Source organism: Lagenorhynchus albirostris, chromosome 14 (assembly GCF_949774975.1).
Source record: "Lagenorhynchus albirostris chromosome 14, mLagAlb1.1, whole genome shotgun sequence".
Taxonomy (NCBI): Eukaryota; Metazoa; Chordata; class Mammalia; order Artiodactyla; family Delphinidae; genus Lagenorhynchus; species Lagenorhynchus albirostris.
The window spans coordinates 38,181,285-38,203,459 of NC_083108.1; the positions used below are offsets into that span (position 1 = coordinate 38,181,285).

Genomic DNA, 22,175 nt, shown 5'->3' on the forward strand with positions numbered 1-22,175 from the left:
GCCATTCTTTTTTATTTTTTTAAAATTTTTTAAAAACATTAATTAATTTATTTTGGGCTGCATTGGGACTTTGTTGCTGAGCGCCGGCCGGCTTTCTCTAGTTGCGGCAAGCAAGGGCTGCTCTTTGTTGTGGTGCACGGGCTTCTCATTGTGGTAGCTTTTTTTGTTGTGGAGCACAGGCTCTAGGCCCGTGGGCCTCAGTAGTTGTGCCCACGGGGTCAGTGGTTGTGACCCGCAGGCTCTAGAGCACAGGCTCAGTAGTTGTGGCCCACAGGCTTAGTTGCTCCACAGCATGTGGGATCTTCCTGGAGCAGGGCTCAAACCCGTGTCCCCTGCATTGGCAGGCGGATTCTTAACCAACTGCGCCACCAGGGAAGTCCACGTCAGCCATTCTTAATCTTGGAGTTGTTTGTCAGATTCTTATGTAATTAGTTTTTAAAATATATATATGTCTATGTTAATTAATTGAGTCAATGTTTAAGCCTGTAGAGTTTTTTTGAAAACTTGACTTTTGTTATTTCTTGTTTTGGTTCTCTTGGCTTTGTTTCTTCTTCAGATTTCTTAAGGATATATTCTAAATTATAGATAAAAATCATTTTATGTGTTCAAGAGATAAGGCTAAAAATATGCCTGTGGTTAGAAATTTTTCTCCGTTAATTGACTTGGTCTTGGATTCGTGAACACATCGAGAGGCAGTTTTAGCCTTGTGCTGAGGAGTAGGGACTCTGGAACTGGATTACCTGAGATTAGATTCTGGCTTCACCACTTACTAGCTGAGCGACATTCGGCAAAGCGTTTGACCTCTCTGTACCTCAGTTTCCTTGTCTGTAAAATAGAGATAATAATTACACCTGCTTTATATGGTTATTATGAGATTTAAATGGTTTGGGTGCTAAACTGCCCAGCATATAGGAAGTACCTCAGAAGTTGCAGCCCCAAACAAAAAGACTTGGAGGTTTTCTAACTAGTTTATATCTGTTCTCTCATTTAACCAGTGAATTTATGTTTTATTTATAGGGATACTCTAAAAAGAGTATAAGATATCTGCAATGTTTTTATATCTGTAGTCCTCTCAAAAAGCGTTTATAGTCCTCTCAAGAAGTGTTTACATTCCTAGTTATATTCTTAGCATCTCAGTGATTGCAGCTGGATTCCTAAGTTCTTTTAAACAATATGTTGAATCATTTTCTAAGATTCTGACTTAATCTGCACCAGGCCTACCTCTCTTGTTTATAGAGTCTACCTCTTTTCAGAATTAGGTACGGTATTTGCTGGTGTGTACCTTCTTGGTAGTTCTTCATGACATCTGAGATGTAATTGTCTCAGGAATCAAGTTGGTCTGAAGTGTTTTTTACCTTTTACCCCAGCATTCTGGAATGTAATTGATTCTGTTAAGAGACTTGGACTTAATTAAAGTGTGGTGGTCACATTATTTCCTTGCCTGATTTAGATTTTCACTCTATTCTGTAGAGAAAACAAAAGCAGAATAGATTTCTTTTTACGATGTTAGACTGAGTGGCAGCTTTTCCCACCTCCTAGAACTTATAGAAAATTTAATATATATTAAAATAAATTATAAAACCTAGTGTAGTCTGTCTTTATCATATAATTATATAATAAAGATGTATACATCTTATGTTACATATATATTACCTAAATATAAAATATAAAGATATAATGAAGAGAGGGAGATGAAACAGGAAGAGAAATGAAATGGAAGGAGAGAGATGAAATGAGAGGGTTGAGGTGAAATGTAGAGAGATAAGGAGCTGCACTGTTCAATAGGTGGCCACTAGCCACAGTGATATTTAAATTAATTACAATTAAATAAAATTTAAATTATCAGCACTAGCCATATTTCAGATGCTTAGTAGCCACATGTGGCTCTTGGCTACTCTGTTGAATAGTGCAGATGTAGAACATTTCCATTGTCACAGAAAGTTCTATTCATAATGATTGATAAAGATTGCTTAAAAGATAGATGTAGATAAAGTGGGGAAATTATATTTATTACATATGAGGTATGTAATAACTCCACTCTAATAAGAGAAGGAATGCTGTAGGTGCCCCCCTCCCTCAAGTGGCAGTCTTCTTAGAAGGTGGATTACTGACAGGAATTGAATTGAAGAAATAAACCACATCCTGGCATGCGCCCTCTTAAAGGTGGGAGCATCTCATTTACACAAATGCTCTATGCTCAGAAGTGGAACACCGGGAAGAAGGAGGTTGGAACAACACAGTAACTAAGGGTGTTGCAGTGGAAACAATCAGGAAGGTCGACTCCTGTGCATTCCCCCCTTCCTGGGCCAGGTACCAGTGGTGAGGTGTCTGTGTCTTTGTAGGAGCTTGGAACAGGGGAAACGGGTAGTGTCTCCTCCAGGCTGGTGAAACCCAGGAGTGATGGGGATCATCTGTATCTGGAAAACCATTCCCTGGGATAATTCATGTTGGATCTTGTCCACTTTACTGACATCCCAAGTAGGTTGTACATACAGTCTAATTACATAAAAATAGTAACATCACTGGAACCATCAAACATTTTTGAAAGGACAGTACGTAAGACAGCAGATTCAAGAGGGAAGAACTTTTCCCCTAGGAAATAGTTGATAGAGGATTCAGCACAGTAATGTAAACTACTGAAAATGCCTAAACACCTCGAGATCCTGTCCCATCCCTAATTAGTATTCATCAGAAAACAGGGTGTCCTCACAGCCATGTTATGAAAAGCTCTGTACTGTTTTGTTCTGATCAACAAAGGAATGTTTGGGAATTCTAGGCAAGTAAGCAAGGAAACAATGTAAGCAATGACATAAAAACCTCAATGGCTATGAAATGAGAGTAGGTGAGAGTGGAACAGTCGAACAAGTGAGATACTTTGTGAGATTTTGCAAAACTAAAATTGTGCTGATGAAGTTTAAACATAGTGTAGTAAGTCAGTGCTCCATTGTTGGCATATGATGCATTCCTAAAAATGTGAATAAAAATAAATTATACTAAATTTTAGCAACAAAAGCATATATTAAGAGGGACAATTTTTGCCCAGAGAGATTTTTTTAAATTACAAACTTCCTTGCTGTAGTTATTGATGTTTTTTAAGCCCCCATGTATTATTTGAGATATAAAGTTAGTAAGGACATAAATTAATTATTAAATATAGACAATGCAATTTAAAAATAATATAGTCAGGAAGAACTGATCTTCAAGTTGAAGGATTTAGTTTTTATTGAACTGGATATTGCAGTGCTGATTTTGACATTTTGACAGCAGTCTCATCAACTTCTATCTGTCAAGCAGAAGATGTGTAACAATTTGTCATCTTCTCTTGCTTTCTTATGAAATGTAAAGAAGCATTATCGTCCTCTCTTTGGATTTGTGAAATTCCCTTTACTTTTGGATTACTGGAGTTTTTGATGTTGAATCCCAATTCAGAATAGTAAAATTCTGTTTTCATTATCTTTTAGCATGGAACACACAGCAAGCCAGCCAAAGTCCAGGGAGTATCTGTGTGGCAAGTATTCGCCACTCTTAGCATGTCTGACTTCTATCCTTGTATTTTTGTTGTTGTTTGTTTGTTTGTTTTTATCACAAGTATCAGCACCCACGTACCTCCTCAGACTTCTGTACAAAGCTGAAATGTTGACAGTAGTATCATGATAGGGTAGCTTTGACCTGTTTGCTAACGAATGTGTGAAAATCTGAATTTGGTGTCACAAAAGCTGTTTAGGATTATCTGTATATAGTGTATATACGTAGGGAGTATTAGGTATACTGGTATATAGTATATATACATTTCACACAAAATGAACTTCGTGTTGTAAATGATAACAGAGTTAAGAGTTTCCTTTGACAGTAGAACTCAGCATGAGGCAAAGGAACAAAAACAGAGGAGGGAAAAAAAGATGGTAAGAAGGAAAACTGGGAGAAAGAAAGAAGATAGGAACAAAGAGTACAGCTTTCTTCACACCTGCCAGAATTTAATGTTGGTTCCTATCCAGCAGCTGCTATTGCCAGATGACTCTTTTTCTTCAGCTCGCTACCTAGACCTGTCCGAGAATTTATCTGTAGGAAGGAGTGGAGCATCTGGATGACTAGTGCTAGTGAGGTAGATTGACTTTTAGGACGTCAGCTTGGGCTCTGCCTGCTAGATTTCATTCTCTCTGCAATCCCCTGTTGTTACTCCTTCCTGACTCATCAGTGAGCACCATTTTCCGTCATTTTGAGTGTCTACACTCATAATGAAAACAACAAAAACTCCTATTCATCAAGAAACCCTGCTCTTGGAGCCTCTAAGAGATTATTAGTTTTTAGATTCCCAGAATTCTTTGGCCTCTTGAATGCAATATCCCAATCCTGCATAAGGGAAACATTTCCATACATTATGTGGGTGAAAAATTACCAGTGCCTAACCTGATACCTGCTATTGCACTTAAACTCCATTGTAAGGGAGATCATTTAAATTTTTATCATAAAATAATAACTGATACTTAGCATTTACTCTGTGTGAAGGTACCATTCTAAGTACTGATCGTATTTTTATTTGTGACTATATGAGGTGGATTACTATTATTATACCTGTTTTATGAATGAGAACACTGAGGCACAGAAGTATTAACATTATCTTCAAAGGAAATTTGAAAAATACATTAATTACATTAAAATGAATACATTAAAACCACTTAGCTCCTGATAACACTTCAATGTATTTCCTTAATCTTATAAAAATCATAGATTAAAAACACCATTGTAAGCATAATTATAAAAATGTTAAACAGTTGTAACCATACTGTGTACAAATTTACATCCAACTCAGGTATTTATCTTGGTTAGTCTTCAGTGAGTATGGAGTATGGATTAGAGTAATGAACTGAGAGTTATGAGTTTTAGAACTTACTGTGTGAACTTGAAGAAACTGTGCAATATCAAGCCCTTTTTTTCAAAATGTAGATATCAAACCTAATGATTTGTGAGATCTATTTAAGTTCTAAAATTCAGTGCTTTTGACTTTTCTCCTATTCCCTTATAGTTAGAAACTTCTGAATACTTTAGAAATTCATCTCTTGAAAGCAATATGCAGAGTTTAAATTTTTTTCCTTGCCTTTTATTCCTAAAACACTTTCCCATCATAAAAACAGTACATGCTTATTATAGAAAATTTGGAAAATACTGAAAAAAAAAACCAACTCAAAAGTTTACACGAACCTCTGAAAACACTTATTAATATTTTAATGTGTTTCACTCCACTCTGGGTTTTTTGTTTGTTTTAAATAATTGTGTATATTCAGTCTCATCTTTTAAAAAATGTTTGTGAAAGTGATTTTTTAAAAACATTATAGGTGGCTAGCATTTATTGTATCTTTTGTTTCCTTTATTTCAAACAGGGGTGGAACTTTAAAAAAGGTCCATTTATCCACATCAGGATAAATAAGTTGTACTTACTGGATTTACTGAAAGAACTAGGTCCATGTGACAGATTGGGGTGGGGGGGGATATTTACTATCAAGAATATTGGAAGTTATCTGTTTACTACAAGTCATTTCTTCTCTAAGTTCAGTCCTTGAGTACACCATTGTAATTTATTGGGGGAGTGGTATTTTTGTTAGCTATACCTTCTAATTTATTCACTCCTTACTTTTGAAGTAAGATTCATGTTAGAACTAGAATTTATCTTGTAATTTTCATATCATTGCACACATAAGATTTGATAAAGTAAAATGTGAACCTCTTAGATAGTTAAATCAATCAAAATTTTAAGGAGAGCCTTATGTCATTCACACTAACAGTCTCACAGAAAGAATTCTGTCAGGCATAACTTCCTAAAGCAAAAATTCTTTGTAAAGCATCTGCCAAATTTGGTCATGCTTAGATCAGGTTATGGAGAAAAGCACTGCTTCAAAGTAAAGTCAGTCCCATTCTTGGGATCTTTCTAATATCAGTGATCTTATTCCAATATAAAGTAATAGTCTTGGGTGTTTTTTAGGATTACTAAACTTAGTACATTTTAAAATTGAGGTAATTTGCATACAATGAAAATGTACATATATTAACTAGGCAGGTCATTATCAGTAAATTTGATAAATTCTGATAACTTATTAGATGCTAAACACATTTTGCTACAGTAATGTGCTTTATATTCTAATTCCAAATGAGATTGTAGTTACCTTTTGACTTTCGGGACCATAGCTAAATGTGTTCAGTTTTCTTTGATTAAAAAGGTGTATTCATGAAACACCAGAAAGATTGCAGAAATATGAGAACATGGCCCTTTTTAACCTTTTTTGAGTTGCCAACAGGTTTGAAAAATGCACACGCGCACAAATTTGCTTACAACTTCAGTTGAATTAGGGCTGCCTCTAATATGCATCTTTGGCTCACAGTTTAATAACCATTGGTCCATAACTAGTGCAAATTGAATGGGAATCAATGTGAATCTTGCATTGCTTTCATTATCACTTTTCGCTGCTTAAAAATTTCTACTCTCAGTTCCTACATTTAGATTCCTCTAAGCTAACTGCATCAACATGATCAGGACCTGGCTTGGCATCACTTCATGGAAGAAAGCAGCGGTCATGTAGCTGTTAGTCAGCATGGTGATATAGCTATGGTAACATAAACAGTGTTAAGCTACACTAAGTGTTCAGAATATGGAAAGTACGTTCTGTTTTATTGGATGCTGGTTAAACAACAGCCGGATTTATGTATTGAACTCAGGCTGAATTCTGCGTTAGCAAAGGGAATTAACTTAGCACAGTGTTTATTCAGAGGCAGAGGCCAGGATGGCAAAGGAAATGGAAACAAAATACATTGGAGAACAGTTGAACAAATGGGGATATCAGAGATCAGACTTGAGGACAGGCATAATTTATGTGCTACCTGTCTTCAGATGCTTTGAAAGCTATCAGAAGAGAAGAGTTGGGTTTACATAAGAAGGCAGAACCTAGGACCAGTGGATATGTTCCAGGTGACAAGCAAGACCATTCTGGCAATTAGAACTGTCCTAATGTGAAAGGATTACTTAATAAATGTTTCAGCCTCAGCTATCTACATCTACAGCAAACCTTAAATACTGCCCCAATCCTGGCCAGATTAATGTAAAACCTCTCAATAAAGATTTATTTACCTCAGTTTTTATTGCCTGGTAATCACGTTCAGCTTTTGAAAAAATTACAAAGCATGCCAAAAGGCAAGAAACAGCCTGAAGAGACAAAACAAGGATCAGCAACAAATTCTTGTATGACACAAATTCTGGAATCACCAGTTCAGGAATTTAAAATAACTGATTAATATGTTAACAGCTCTAATGAAAAGTAGACACCATTCAAGAACAGATCTAAGTAGAGGTGAACATGCTTAAGAAAGAATCAAAAGCAAATTTTAAATGTTAGAAATAAACACTGACAAATGAAAAGTGCCTTTGATGATCACCTCAGTAGACTGGACACTGCTGAGGAAAAAATCAGTGAGCTTGATAGTGGAAACTTTCCAAACTGAAATGCAAAAAGAAAATAGAACAAGCAACAACCTCCCCTCCCAAACAAAACAAAAACCAAACACAGAGCATTCAAGAATTGTGGGACAGTTTGGAAAAGTGTAACATACATGTGCTTGGAATACCAGAAGAACAAATGAAGCAGAAGAAATATTTGAAGTAATAATGGCCAAGAAATTCCAGAGTTAATGACAGACATCAAACCACTGACCCAGGAAACGCAGAACAAACACCCGACAGGATATCAGAAAATCTAGTCTGCACTTAGGTGTGTCATATTCAAACTGCAGAAAATGAAAGGCAAAGAGAAAACGTTGAAAAAAGCCAGAGGGGAAAAACATCTTACTTGTAGGCTAAGAATTACAGTGCACTTCTCAGTAGAATCACGCAAGAAGGGAGTGGGGTGAAAACTGTTCAAGGAAAAACAACCTAAAATTCTATATCCAGTGAAACTGTTCTTTAAAAGTGAAGGATAAAGTATTGTTTGCTGTTACTGAAGGTGGTCAAGAAGAGGTTGAATGACAAGGACAAGAGAAATGTTGGGTCTAATGTTTGCCTCACTGTATTCTATATATAAACAACTGGCTCTGGGAGATGGTAGTATATATTCAGCAAACATGTATTTCAGGTTTTTGAGGAATGTTACAAACCAGATTCCCTTCTTGGAGCTTCACTCTGGACATGAGCATATTGGAGATTGGAGCAGGGATGTAGCAGAGAAACTACGTGTGCTCCCAAACAGCCCAGAACCTCTGATTTGTGGCCTGCCTGTTAAAGCCTTGTGTAACAGTGTTCCATGGGACGCCCAATTTGGGAAATATCAAATTGGCTGACCTCCATGACCCTGAAATAGTGTGATTCTTTAGAAACTGGGTAATACATACTAAGGGAGTGAGACCAGAAGGTCACACAGAAAATGAAAATAATTTAGGCTAAAAGGTCACACAACATGAAAATTTATAGAAAGCATAATTAAGTCTACTTCCTAACTTAAATATCAGACAAGTAGAAAAATTAGTTATATCTCACTTCCTTAAATTCCTTCTTCCCACTTGATTTTGAAGTTGCTTACAAATAAATGACCTCAGTTATATGCTGCCTATCAGCTCCTGGCTCCCCCTCCCCCTCCAAGGTCAAAACTGATGATTAGTGATAGGTTCAACTTTCCTGGAATATTGGTCATCGTTCCTGATTGGACTAGCCCCTTGCCTTTTCTTGTTTCTTTTCCCTTGTGTCTTCTGTATGTTGCTGCTATTATTATTAGTCCTTCTTTTGTTTTGTTTTGTTTTTTTAAGTCTCTAGGCCCATATGCTGTTATTCATGAGAAAATGACAGCTCCTCTCCATTACTGGGGATTCCAGAGATGTTTTAATGGCAGAATTAGACTACCTAATACAAGTCACAGTTTGTTTCCTAAACATGTTGGATTTTGAGTTTTAGGGACATAACTGTTAGTCCTGTGACTGTGGTGATCCTATATTTCATGAAAGGTAGATTTCAGTTGGATAACACACTTCTAAAGAATACCCATCCCAATAACAATTCCAAGATACGAGAGGCAGGATAGCATAATGGTTAAGCATGAGGACTCTGAAGCCAGACTGTCTGGGTTTCAAGCTTTTTTGACCTTGTCTGTTGACTTAAGAGGAAGTTTCTTAATTAGTGGTTAATTGTGCTTTAATTTTATTATCTGTAATGCATGGATAATAAGAGTCTCTGCCTATGAAGATTAAATGGACCACTTAGAACAGCATTTGGCATTTAGTAAGCACATCAAAATCTTGGTTAGGGTCACACTCAATCTAGAAATTTATAAAGCTTATTTATAACAGTATCTACTCTCATTACAATTTAGCATTTTTGATTTTTTAAAACCCAGTCGATAGCCAGGTAGGCATTGGGTTCCTTGCAGAAAACTAATTCCCTGAGAAAATATTAAATCTTTTTTCTACTTGTTAATCCAGAAGGCTAATGAGCCTTCATGGTAATAGAATTATAATTTACTAACAGGTGGGAATTACCTATTCCAAGAATATTTTAGAAGTAAAATCTGCTTTTATTGTAGAATACTTATTTAAGAGAATGATAGTAAGCCCTCAAAGGAACTGCAAGATATAAGACAGTCTGTTAGATGACATTCATTTACACTAAAGTATTTCCCACTAAAAGGTAACTTTTCTGCAGTTGGTCAAGGAAAAATGGTTCCATCAGAGATGTGTGGGATAATGTGAAAAGAAATGAGAAAGGATTTGATATTTTACTTTTAAAATAATTATATATACAATAGTTTTTAACAATTGCAGGACTAGATCCCAAGCTAAGTTTGGGTATTTGTTTTCTAGAAGACAAGTTAGGGCAAATCACTGAGATCTTTACCTGCTTTACACTCTGTTACCTGGAGATGGCAACAGACTTGACTAATCTCCCTGACATCATGGAATTTCTTGGCTGCCTTTAAGAAAATATTGATTGATACTTCAATTAACTTTTCCTGTCTAATCTAGCAAAGAGCCCCAACCCCAGGGTAAGCAAAATGAAGTAAATTATGGTGGATCCTGAAAAATGAGAATCAGAGCTTCTAAATAGTTACATTGAAGAAAGTCACTTAAGGAAGACTTGTTAACATTTAAAGAGAGGCAGAAGACATAATGAAATACATATCAAAGAACAAAACCATTTAGGGGTCTGCAGAAGAACAAATAAAATGAACCAGGATTATGAAGATTACCATCAACCTAAGGGGTTCTATAATATGTTCTGAAGATTATGTCTTGATAACTATTTTGAATGAAGATAACTAGCTCCACCTTCAACGTTAATTTGTGCTTTTGTGACCCAAGGACCAACTTATTTTATTCTCAAACATGTAGTTACTATGACGACTGATTAAAAATGATGTAACAGGTAAATTTTAAGTAGCCAAAACTGAATCGACCAGATTTCAGACTAAGAATACATATAGTGAGATATAAAGGGAGAAATTAAATTGCTTAGGTGTTTGCATAGATACAGCTTGTGGAATACTATGGAAATAAGATGTCGTATGGAAATACTACATCACTCCATCTTTAAGAAATGCTATTGTGGAGAAAGTCTTTATTTTATTTTATTTATTTTATTTTTTTTTGTGCGGTACGCGGGCCTCTCACTGTTGTGGCCTCTCCCTTTGCGGAGCACAGGCTCCAGACGCGCAGGTTCAGCGGCCATGACTCACGGGCCCAGCCGCTCCGCGGCATGTGGGATCTTCCCGGACCGGGGCACGAAGCCGTGTCCCCTGCATCGGCAGGCGGACTATCAACCACTGCGCCACCAGGGAAGCCCGGAGAAAGTCTTTAATACTAGGATGTCCATGTTTTTTTGGCTGAAAAAAATATCCTCATATGTCTTTTAAAACTGGGGGTTGTCCAGCCCATATTGTTATACTTGAAAGGCACCCTAAACATTGATTTCACAAATGAAAAGTGAGAGAGAATGCATTATCAAAGCCTTGTTTTCAGAGCATTCCGGAATCTGGATTACACTCAAACTTGATTCCTACAAAAGCTACACAGCTTGCTCACTAGAATCAGGATTGGGCTTCCTAACTTGATATATTCCTCTTTCTGCTGCAGCAGCTGTCTCTCAGGAAGTGGGTAGGAAGGAAGGGGCAGTAATATGGTAGGCATGATGCTTGAAATTGTTGACCATAGCCCTTAATGGCCACTAAAGATGCACATGTGGGTATAGTTGAATTTCTCCTAGTTTTTTTTTTTTAATTCAGAGTCATGTATGAGAGAAGAGAGCAGAATTATTAGTAGCATGTGCAAGGTAATGGCAGCCCCTATATATATATATATATATATATATATATATTTAAATTCAGAAATAGTTAAGCTATTTAAGCAACTGAAATATTAGAAAAACTGTATCTGGATCAGCCCTAAAATGAATAAGAACTCCAAATTTTAGGAAATTTATCCTCTTAGCTGTTTTTGGTGCAAGATGGTTCTGATACCATCCCCGAATGATAACTGCAGTTCTGTGGCACTTCATAATTTGAAAACTTCCACATTAACTTATTTAAGCCTCACAGCCCAATAAAATAGATACCCATAGTTTACAAAGGAAGCAGCTGAGGCTTAGATAATCTTAGGGTGCCCTTGCCTAAGATTACAGGTAGTAAATTGAGGAGGTGGTACTTGTATCCAGATCTTTTGACCTAATGCCCAGGAGAATCGACTGGGGACCTCTTCACACCCAGTGTTCTGCTGAACACTGTAAGGAATATAGATACACACAAAGTGTGTTTCCCCCTAATTATGAAAACTAGAAAACAGTATAGTAGTATTTAAGTTCAGAAATAACTTGAATAGTAGCAGATCATAGGAAGTTAGTGTGAAACTAAAGTAGGAAAAGTTTCTGTGGCAAAGTTTGGTCTTAAAATAGGTCTTGTAAAATGGAGATTTGGACACAATGTATACTCAACATTAGCTGTAAAGAAAAGCATTTCTAGTGGTGGTTCAGATTTCAACCTAGCTCTAACCCACTCTAACTGCACACAAGATAGATAACACCTCCTGATTCATTAATGTTGAAATATAGTCAGACGAGGATTTGCAGTTTTAGGGTGGTGGTGGTGGTGATACTGGCAAGTAAATTAAGAACAAAAATACAGACCTTGTTGAATGAGGGGAGAATAGTGAGGGAGAAGTAAAATGACTCAGGTAAACAGTCAACAGGAAATGAGGTGAAGCATTGGTTCCCAAAGTGGCAGCTGATCTTTCAGCAGAAATTCCGCAGGCCAGAAAGGAGTGGCATGATGCATTTAAAGTGACAAAAGGGAAGAACCTACAACCAAGAATACTCTACCCAGCAAGACTCTCATTCAGATTTGATGGAGAAATCGAAAGCTTTACAGACAAGTAACAGGTAAAAGATTTCAGCACCAGCTTTACGGCTGTTAATGGAACTCTCTGGGTAAAAAAGAAAAGGCCACAACTAGAAACAAAATTACAGAATGAAAAAGCTCACAGATAAAGGCGAACATACAGTAAAGGTAGGAAATCATCCATACACAAAGCTAGTAGGGAAGTTAGACAGAAGTAGTAAAATTATCCGTCCACAATAAGGAGGTAAGGGATGCACAAAACAAGATGTAAAATATATCAAAAACAGTAATTGTGAGGGGAGGAGAGTACAAATGCAGGGTATTTTTAAATGCATTTGAAATTAAAAGATCAGCAACTTAGAGCAATCACGTATATATATAGACTTCTATTACAAAACCTCAAGGTAACCACAAACCAGAAAATCTATAATACATATAAACACGAAAAAGAAGGGATCCAAACAACACTAAAAATAGTCATCAGATCACAGGAGAAGAGAACAAAAGAAGAAAGAGACCAAAGGGGACAGGGCGGGAGGGATAAATTTGGAATTCGAGATTAACAGATACAGACTACTATATATAAAATAGATAACAAGGACCTACTCTATGGCACAGGGAACTATATTCAATATCTTGTAATAACCTATAATGGAAAAGAATCTAAAAGAATATATATAGATATATTCTTTAAATATATATTATATATAACTGAACTACTTTTCCTGTACATCTGAAACATTGTAAATCAACTATACTTCAATTAAAAAATTAAAATTAAAAAAAAGACTTTTAAATACACAGACTAGTCAGAGCACGATACCTTTGCAGTAAAAGCAGTTCAGTATTGCTGAGGGAAGGGGCTTAATTTTTTAATGCTTTGGCTTTTCAGCAGTTTTTTTTAAAAACTTAAGATTAGGTCCTTCCCCTTCTTTGGGACTGGAACAGAGCTAAATTCTTTTAGGAAAAAAAAAAAGGTTATTTAGGTTAAAACACAAAATAAGTCTTTTGAAAGCTGTTTTTGCAAAATGCAGGTTTAGTTAGAAAAGAATGAGAACACTGAAAGAGACTTATGTAGTGGCCTTACCTATTGATGTGTTTATCAGATTAGACTATCACACCTTTGACTTTCCCTGATACATGCATGCCACTGGGTCCACGTTTGTGTTTTCTCTTTCATGCTTAGGGTAATTTTTCTGGTTTACTGAGAATAAAAAGAGATATTTCTTTTCTCCCACTCCAGCTTTATTGAAGTAAAATTGGCACATAAAATTGTATATATTTAAAGTCTACGATGGGATGATTTAACACATGTATTTGTGAAATGATTACCACAACCAGGTTAATTAATATATTCATCACATGGCTACTTTGGTGATGAGAACACAAAGTCTACTCTCTTAGCAGTGTATCAAGTGTACAACACAGTAGTATTAACTATAATCACCATCTGTACATTAGATCCCCAGAGCATATTCATTTTATAACTGAAGGCTTGTACCTTTTGACCAGTATCTCCCCATCTCCCACCCCCGCTCCACCCCAGTCCCTGGTCACCATCATTTTCTGTTTCTGTGAGTTCATCTTTTTTTTAAGGGTCCACATATAAGTGAGATTATATAGTATTTGTCTTTCTCTGTCTGGCTAATTTCAGTTAACATAATGTCTTATAGGTTTGTGCAGGTTGTTGCAAATGACGGAATTTCCTCATTCTCATAGCTGAATGTTCCATTGTATATATGTACCATGTCTTTATCCATTCACCTGTTGACAAAGAGTTGGGTTTCTTCCATATCTTGGCTATTGTGAATAATGCTGCGATGAACATGGGAGTGCAGGTATCTCTTCCAGACACTGATTTTGTTTTGAGGTCAGTGTTAGATATTTGTTCTGACACCAGGAGGGCGCTATCTGTTTTATTACATGTTTCTCATGCAAAATCTTTGAGTCAGGTCTGTGGAACTAGGAGTGGGACAATGGCAAGCTTTTCTTTAAGTGATGCCCCTGCTATAGGAGCTGAGCCGTTGGTGAAGGGAGGGGTTGCAGGAGCCTGTGTTCCTCTTGGCTTGCCTCTTCTCGTGAAGACCACCACCTCCTGAATTGGGGGCAAGGGTTATCCGTGCTCCAGTATTCTCAGCTTCTGCATCTAAGGTAGAGCCTGCGTTTCACGGAGTGGGGCTGAGCAGAAGGGCGCCCTCAGGCTCTTAAACTTAAAATTTTTGAACCCTTAATCCTCTCTTTTTTTGTTTACTTGTAAAGTAGCCTTGACTTCCCCGCCCCCCCCCCCACATGGCTGTATTTTATTCTCCTATTGCTCAACTTTATTTTCTTCATTTATACCTGAAATAATATTGATATTTATGTTTTTTTATGCCTCCTTCCCCCTGAAATGTTAGCTTTGTAAAGGCAAGAGACCTCATCTGTTTTGTTTAACACTGTTATCTCCAGCGCTTAATAAATATATACTAGCCATATGCTGGGGACTGCCATCACAACACTCCCAGTCTTGTAGGGCAGAGAGGAGGATTGTAAATAGACAGTCAACAACATTTTTCTAAAGGTGTGCATTCATGGTGCTGTGATGATTCTGACCTAAGAGAATTACTATCATTATTGTACATCAGAATCAAAACAATATACATATCTTATTGTAAGCATTGTTGCCATAGGAAGCCAACTTGTGGAATCTTGGAGCCTCTTTCTAGACCACCAGTGAGGCAATTGAAAAGTTTTGGGACTATGGCCTGGATCATAGAATTGGGTAGTTCGTCAGGTTTCATCTGGTTTTTTCTTCAGGCTAACATCAAATAGTTAACCAGGGCTACTTAAATCTTTTGTCTTTCAGATGAAAAGTCTGCCTGTGACAGTAGCAGAAAGCTTTTGATTACTACTTTTGTTCCTAATATAGTAAAGCACGATTTTACTCGCTTATGAAGGATAATCATCCTTCTCACAGGATTATTGAGAGGATTAAATGAGTTCGTATTTTAATGTGTGGCATATTATGGGCATTCAATAAATGGCAACTTTTGATTATGTTTTCCAAATTTCTTGTATGCAGTGTTGCCAATTGGTAGAAGGCTTTTATCAATAATTGCCACAGATGCTTTGAATCAAAGGATTAATATAAACCTTAATAATTGAAGTACAGCCTATCTGGATGCTAGAAACTAGAAATTAGGGTGAGCAGTAATGACCACTAAAGGCACATAAGACATTTCTCAAAACATCTAGCCTCGAGAGGAGCAGAGAGTAATTACTTCTGAGCATGTTTGAACAGCATCTGGCTATGTCATGCTGACCCCAGAGTACTTTAGGTGTTACTTATTAGAGAATGATTTAGTAAGAACAGAGGGACAGATGGAGATATGTGTTTGCCCCCCTATCAGCATGTGCTGAGGAAGACACGTATGCTAAATGAGATGTGTGTGGAGATCCGACTGAAGAGTATGCATCTAGAATGAAATACTCTGGTGCTTCTCTTTTGTTTGCCACTCCGAGCTGTTATGCTGAAACCTACCTGATGTTCCAGTGTGTCACTGGCAAAGGGGAAAAGGGAACAGGAAAATCTTACCTTGAGGTTATAGATCCCAATTAAACTCTCTTTTACTCAACCTTGATCTTCATGATGGATTAGAAATTCAGGAACAGGCAGACATGGCAAAGATTGACCCCTCTCTTGTGTGCCCAAAGCTCTCCTAGAACATGTCCAGCTTTCAACCTTGTCTGCTTTGTCTGCCATTGTGCCCAGTTCCCCATGCTTCAGAAATCTTCTCCTTTCCCTTAGAGCAGTTGCGCTATAGTAATTCTGACAAACTCCTTTCCCCAGGTTTAGTTATTCTTTAAAAGAGGAGGCTCAGTAACACAAAGTTTGCTAACTGATTTCATTTTAGACAGAAAAACCGTAGCGAAGTAGCTCACAAATTGGCTGTGTATTAGCATCCTTTGGGGGAGATTTTACAAAATTTGAGAGCTCTGGATCCACTGCCAGAGATTCTCATTTAATTGATAGATAGTGAGGCTGGAGTTCTCTTGAAAATTCTGAGTTTCTTCAAAAATTTCCTAGGTGATTCAGTCAGAGTTGAGAAACAGCTAAAGAAGAAGGGCTCTTTGTGGAGAGAGCCCTTTGTGGAGAGACCCTCGACCCCAGATGAAAGCTTATCACTCACCTGGTCGGTCTTGAGATCACCCTCGGTCAGAGGGAAGAAGAGGGCTGTAGGCTTTATAGAGGGAATAATACCCACTTTCTAGGTTCCCCTCTTCACATCCCACCTCTGCTAGGTGATGGAGTAAAGAAGGGTCCTCTCTCCTTGTTGAAGTCCGGAAACTTCAGTTAAAAGATATTTCCACTACAGAGAAGGGGCTGTTTCCCCCTAAGCCAAACATGATCTTAATTAGTTTCCAGTCTCTGACTCCTTAGGCTGCTGTTTGCAGGGTTTCCTAACCTTCTTTCTGTGGCATTGTAATCCTTTGGTGATCTGGCAAAGCCTTGGACCCCTTCTCAAGTTAAATATTTTAAATATAGAAAATAAAATGCATAGCATTACAATGGAAACAAGTTATATTGAAGTAGAGCTTATTGAAATAATAAAAGTACAGTAATATATGCTTCTTTACTGATACATTAAATTACATGTAGCAGTTGGTCTAATAATTTCAAAGTAGTCATAAATGTAAACAATATTTTAAGATAGATGTGAAAAACTGTAAAGTAATATTGAAGCAACTGGTTTCTATTAAACTCACAGATACTGATAATGCTCCTGTGGTCTGCTGCCAACATTCAGAATTGAAAACAGTGCTAAATTTCAGTTTAAGTTTGTGAAAATAAATATATACTTTTTCTTATCCAAGCTCCTGTATACCTGAAAATCTTATATGCTGTGGTTAAGTATATTAATACTTTAGTCTTCTCTTTACAAGTGTGAAACAAGAGCTTACGATTGTGATTTTTCATAATAATGAGTTTACCTACTTGAGTATTTCCCAAGTCCCTCTTTTGATCCTAAAGCTCACATTATAATCTCGTTATTCAGCATAAACTGAATGTTTTACCAGATTTAATGTAGAGCATTAGCTAGATAAGCTAGATAGCTCTTCTCTGAACTCCCAGAAATGCTAATGAGAGTGGTTTGATGTTACAGGAATACAAGCGCAAGTTAGCCAGAGTTTCCCTGGTGCGAAAAGAACTCAGGTCCCGGATCCAGAGCCTGCCGGACTTATCTCGATTGCCCAATGTTACTGGCAGCCACATGCACCTGCCCTTTGCGGGGGACATCTACAGTGAAGATTGATGACCAGTCTCTTTCCAGGGCCCAGGACTTTGCAAGAGATGGAGACAGGTTAGGTGGATAGTCCTGTAGTGTTATTTTTGTATATTGTTGAGAGAGTGACATTAACAAAAAGAAATAAGTAATTTATAAAATTGTTTAAAATGTTGGTTTGTTTACTATTTTATTGGTAAGTTAACATGACTTAGTTTAAACAACGTGAATCTCTGTGTATTAATAAGCTCACAAATAGTGATTATTTTCAAAAGATCTTTTTGTAAATTTTTTTGATTCAGGGCCTTGTGAGAAATTCCATGTTTCTATTTCTTCATGTATTTTCAAATGATTTTCTTTATTTTCTTCAGTATCTAATCACTGTATAGTATGTAATTCCTAAAGAGTAAGAACTAATGAGGAGTTTGTTGAGAATTTATTATGGTATAGTTAGGACTTGATTGTAGAAGGGACTAAGTGTTCCAACTTAATTTTCATCCTTCTCCCCAACCAAAATATCAGTTCTGTGCCTCTCAATGCCTTTGATTCCTATTTCCTAGAGGTCAGTAATTTAACAGTAAATATGGATGTCATTTTGAGAGTCAGATCAGAACCTAGAGAACTTTTCCACAATAGTACTATAGGGGTTCCATTCCAACTGCCACAGTGTAGAATAAAAGGAGTGTTAAATAGGGACCCCCTTGAATAAACTGTTTATTATTATTTGGATAGATTAATATGAAAATGCTTTGGAAATGTTATGAATTTTGACATTGTACCAAGAGAACAACTCTGATTCTAGAACTGATTTCTAGTTGTCAAATCAGGCTCCTTTTAACATAATTGATCCCTTTAACACAAAGCCATCTGTGGGATTAAAAGAAGTGTAAAATAATGATACTTTATTATTCTCTTAGCCATTTAACTTTAAAAACAATAGTATTTTTAGCTTTAATCTCAAGAACACAATATTCATTAATGTTCAGTAAAGTAGCCTGGAACATTATTAATGTTTCCTTAAGGTTTTTGAATGACTGTATATTTGGAAATTAAGCAGTGCTACACTACAGGGTAGATCTGGTAAATATTATATTTGTATATTTAGAATTACCAAAACAAATGTACTTTTTTTTTACCTTTTATTTCTAACCCTGTGTGTTAGAGCAGTTGCATGCTCTCCTGCTTTCTCTTTAAATCACATTGTTAAGCTGTGGATTTTGTACTCAGTGATGACTTAGGATGAATGTTTTTTTCATTCATTACTTTACATATTAGAAATTTTTCTTTTCGTTGTAAGAAGATTCAACTGAGATAGTCAATAAAACGTCTTTTAGATCCCACAAGCCAGTTATGTCTCACTAGTCTGAATGGCTTCACTCTTTCTCAGTATTAGAGATTATAGCTAAAATGAATTTATATGTGAAGGAGAAGACAAATATTTATTTTTGGTAGCCAGTAGTTTTGGGAACAGTGCTTTTAACAGTTTGACCTCTCAGAAACAGACACACAGAGAAGTAGTTCCCACATATGGCTTATATTCCAAAGTTTTTTAGTCAACTTTTGGGACTCGGGGCACATTTTTTCACAGGAACGGTAGTAATTAGATTCCCTGTGAACACTACCACAGAAAGCTCACCCAGGAATCTAATCCACTTAACCATGAATGTACTTAACTTGTAATGTGGTTGACAAATTACTGGTAGTAGATCCTGACCAACATTTGTAACGTCACTAAGAAAATGGTGTGTAGCAGCCAGACTTACACATTGGGGTGTATGTCTGTCTTGTGTACTTCTGTCCCTAGGTGTAGGATATGTAAGAAAAAGATTCAGCATGGTGGTGGAGGGTGTAACCAACGCACAATTATTAAAACCTGGTTATACCTGTTGTAAAAGTATGCCACATAAGTTAATTTTTGTTAAAGTGAAAGCAAAAGCTTGTGTATTAATTTATTTTCAGCATCTTGACCTTATTTATGATCTGCTGAAGTGTTGATTTATCTATTCAAAATGCATTTTTTCCATTTAAAACTAATTTATAAACTATGTACTCCTGGGAAGATTTGAAACCTGTTAGAAGTTTGTTGAAATATTTTCACCATTTAAGACAGACTTCTGACATAGATACTGATTTTAATGCCAGTATCTGCTCTAAATATTTATGATAAAAACACATTGTTTTTTAAAGAGCTTGATGCGATTTGTGATAAGTAATAGTACTCAACCTGAATCCTACTCCCAATTTCACCCTTTGACCAGTCCTCCACAAACCTTCAGTTGTTGGTTGATTTACTGACTGTAAACACAAATGATATGGTCTGGTTTAGAAGTTATGTTTTCAGCCTTATGATAATTAACATGGTAAGCCTTAGCAGTAAATAGCTTTCCTTTCTAAAAGGGAGACTACATTTTCTCAAGAAATGGGGCTAGCTGGGGGTACTATAATACCAGATTCTGAATCATGAGCATTTTCTTCACTGTGTACGTGAGGCAAATCATGCATTTTTGAGTGCAGCTTGGCCTGGCCCCTCAGGAGAAAAGCATGTCACCATACTTGCAGTAGGGGTATTTTGGTTTGAATGGATACCATCACTCTTTTCTCCACAAACAGTGCAGAGAGCTGTCTGGAGTGGCAGTTTGAACAGATTCCCTGGTGTTCCCTCTGCTCCTTCCATCATTACAGTAAGTAAAAGAACCACATGGGGGAACCCGGGAGTCTGAGAAAATGAGCTGTGCTTAATAGCCAACCTCCCTTTCTATGAAAACCAGTCCAGGTGCAGCTATTTTGGTACCTCTTCTCACATACACTCTGCGTCAGGGTTTTTCTGTAAGAACTCCTTCAGGGTCAGCAACAGCCGGGATGACCTTGTCATCTTGATTTATAAAATTAAAATAACAAACCTAGGTTGTCAATTGTCACTGTAGATGAGCAACTCATCTATTATCATTATTGAACAGGTTCTGAGAAATCTTTAGAAAGAAAACACTCAAAAGTACAAATTAATAAGGAAAGTTAGAATGTCCTTCCTGAATTTTCCATTCAAAAAATTTATATTATATGAAATAACATAAAGCTCTATACTGCTTTGATTTCTATTAAGAAGTAGCTCCTAAGATGTAGTCTTGTTTAATAGTTGTTGCACTGTATCAAAGCTTTTTAAAGTGTAAATCCAATTCTTCTCTGTATAGAAAGGGAGCATTGTGTTACTTACTGAATTTATTTATACAGAGCATTTGTTGCCATCTGTAATTCCAGCCATCCACACATGAGTCTGTTCTGAGGTGGCAGTAGCACACGGGAAGATGAAGTTTCCCTATTTCTTTACCCCTTTTTCTTTGGTGGTATCTGATGAAAATATAAGATGTTCTTAATAAAGTTTTACGTTCTTTTTGAGATGTGTAGATTATTTTTGTGAATTTGTTTAATTGGATATGGGGTGGGGAGGGAGACATTGATGGACTGGGAGGGAAACAAAGTACTGGAAGTGTCCAGCAATATTACCGTGGAGAAACTGCCAAAGGAGATTCTATTTGCATGGTCAATGGGAACCGAACTTGAGCGAACATCCGAATCACCTGGAGGGCTTATTACGCTATAGGTTGCTGGGCCCCACCCCCAGAGGTTCTGGGATAAGGCCTGATAGTTTACATTTCTAACAATTTGATGCTAATGCCACTGAGTTTAGGGACCACATTTTGACAACCGCTGCTCTAGAGTAACTTTCAAGTCCGTGACTTGCTTCATGATTTAAAATTCCAGGTAATTTCAGGCAATTCCAAGTAATAAGATAATAAAGTATGGGTTTTACAGTTCCGTATATAGCAGGTTCCTTTGGGCAGAGAACGAGACCATATCTTGTTTTGTGACCTACTGCACAGAAATAAATCGTGCTTTTTTTCTTTCTTTTTTTTTTGCGGTACGCGGGCCTCTCACTGTTGTGGCCTCTCCCGTTGCAGAGCACAGGCTCCGGACGCACAGGCTCAGCGGCCATGGCTCACGGGCCCAGCTGCTCCGCATCATGTGGGATCTTCCTGGACCGGGGCACGAACCCGTGTCCTCTGCATCGGCAGGCGGACTCTCAACCACTGCGCCACCAGGGAAGCCCAGTAGTGCTTTTGAGTGAACAGATTCACTTGGTACCTTGAAATCCCTGGAGTACAGGTCCTCTCACCACATCTTGAATTTAAAGCAGAATTGGAAAATACTAGAAATCTGAGGGAATCTCTAGGGCAGTGTTTGCCAAACTCCTTTTATAAGACTCACTTGGGACGTTTGCAAAAAGGGCACATACCTCCTGAATCAGAATTCTCTGTGATTCTTATCTAGAAAGTCTGGGAGGTGTAGTCCTTAGGCTAGTGCCCCTGGTTTTCCATTCTGGATGGCCTCTGGTCACTTTATCTGTATCCGGGTGCTTCCCATTCCCATTCCCATTCCAATCTTCCCCCCCTTGCAGCAGTAGGTTTTATACAGTGGGACCTGCATCCAGAGAGTCTGTTTCTGAAGATTTGGGATAGATTTGGAAATCTGCATTTTAAACAAGCTACCAAGATGATTCTGA

General features: G+C 37.2%; 1 protein-coding gene across 1 annotated transcript in view; it reads left to right on the forward strand.

The window, feature by feature from the left end:
* RPRD1A (regulation of nuclear pre-mRNA domain containing 1A) overlaps positions 1–21,012 on the forward strand; it is a 72,795-nt gene extending 51,783 nt beyond the window's left edge. Inside the window, exons 7-8 of the mRNA XM_060121082.1 lie at positions 17,498–17,695; positions 20,228–21,012. Of these exons, the coding sequence (XP_059977065.1) occupies positions 17,498–17,647 (150 nt within the window). The 3' untranslated portion in view covers positions 17,648–17,695; positions 20,228–21,012. The remainder of the gene's footprint in view (positions 1–17,497; positions 17,696–20,227) is intronic.
* The last annotated feature ends 1,163 nt before the right edge of the window (positions 21,013–22,175 follow it).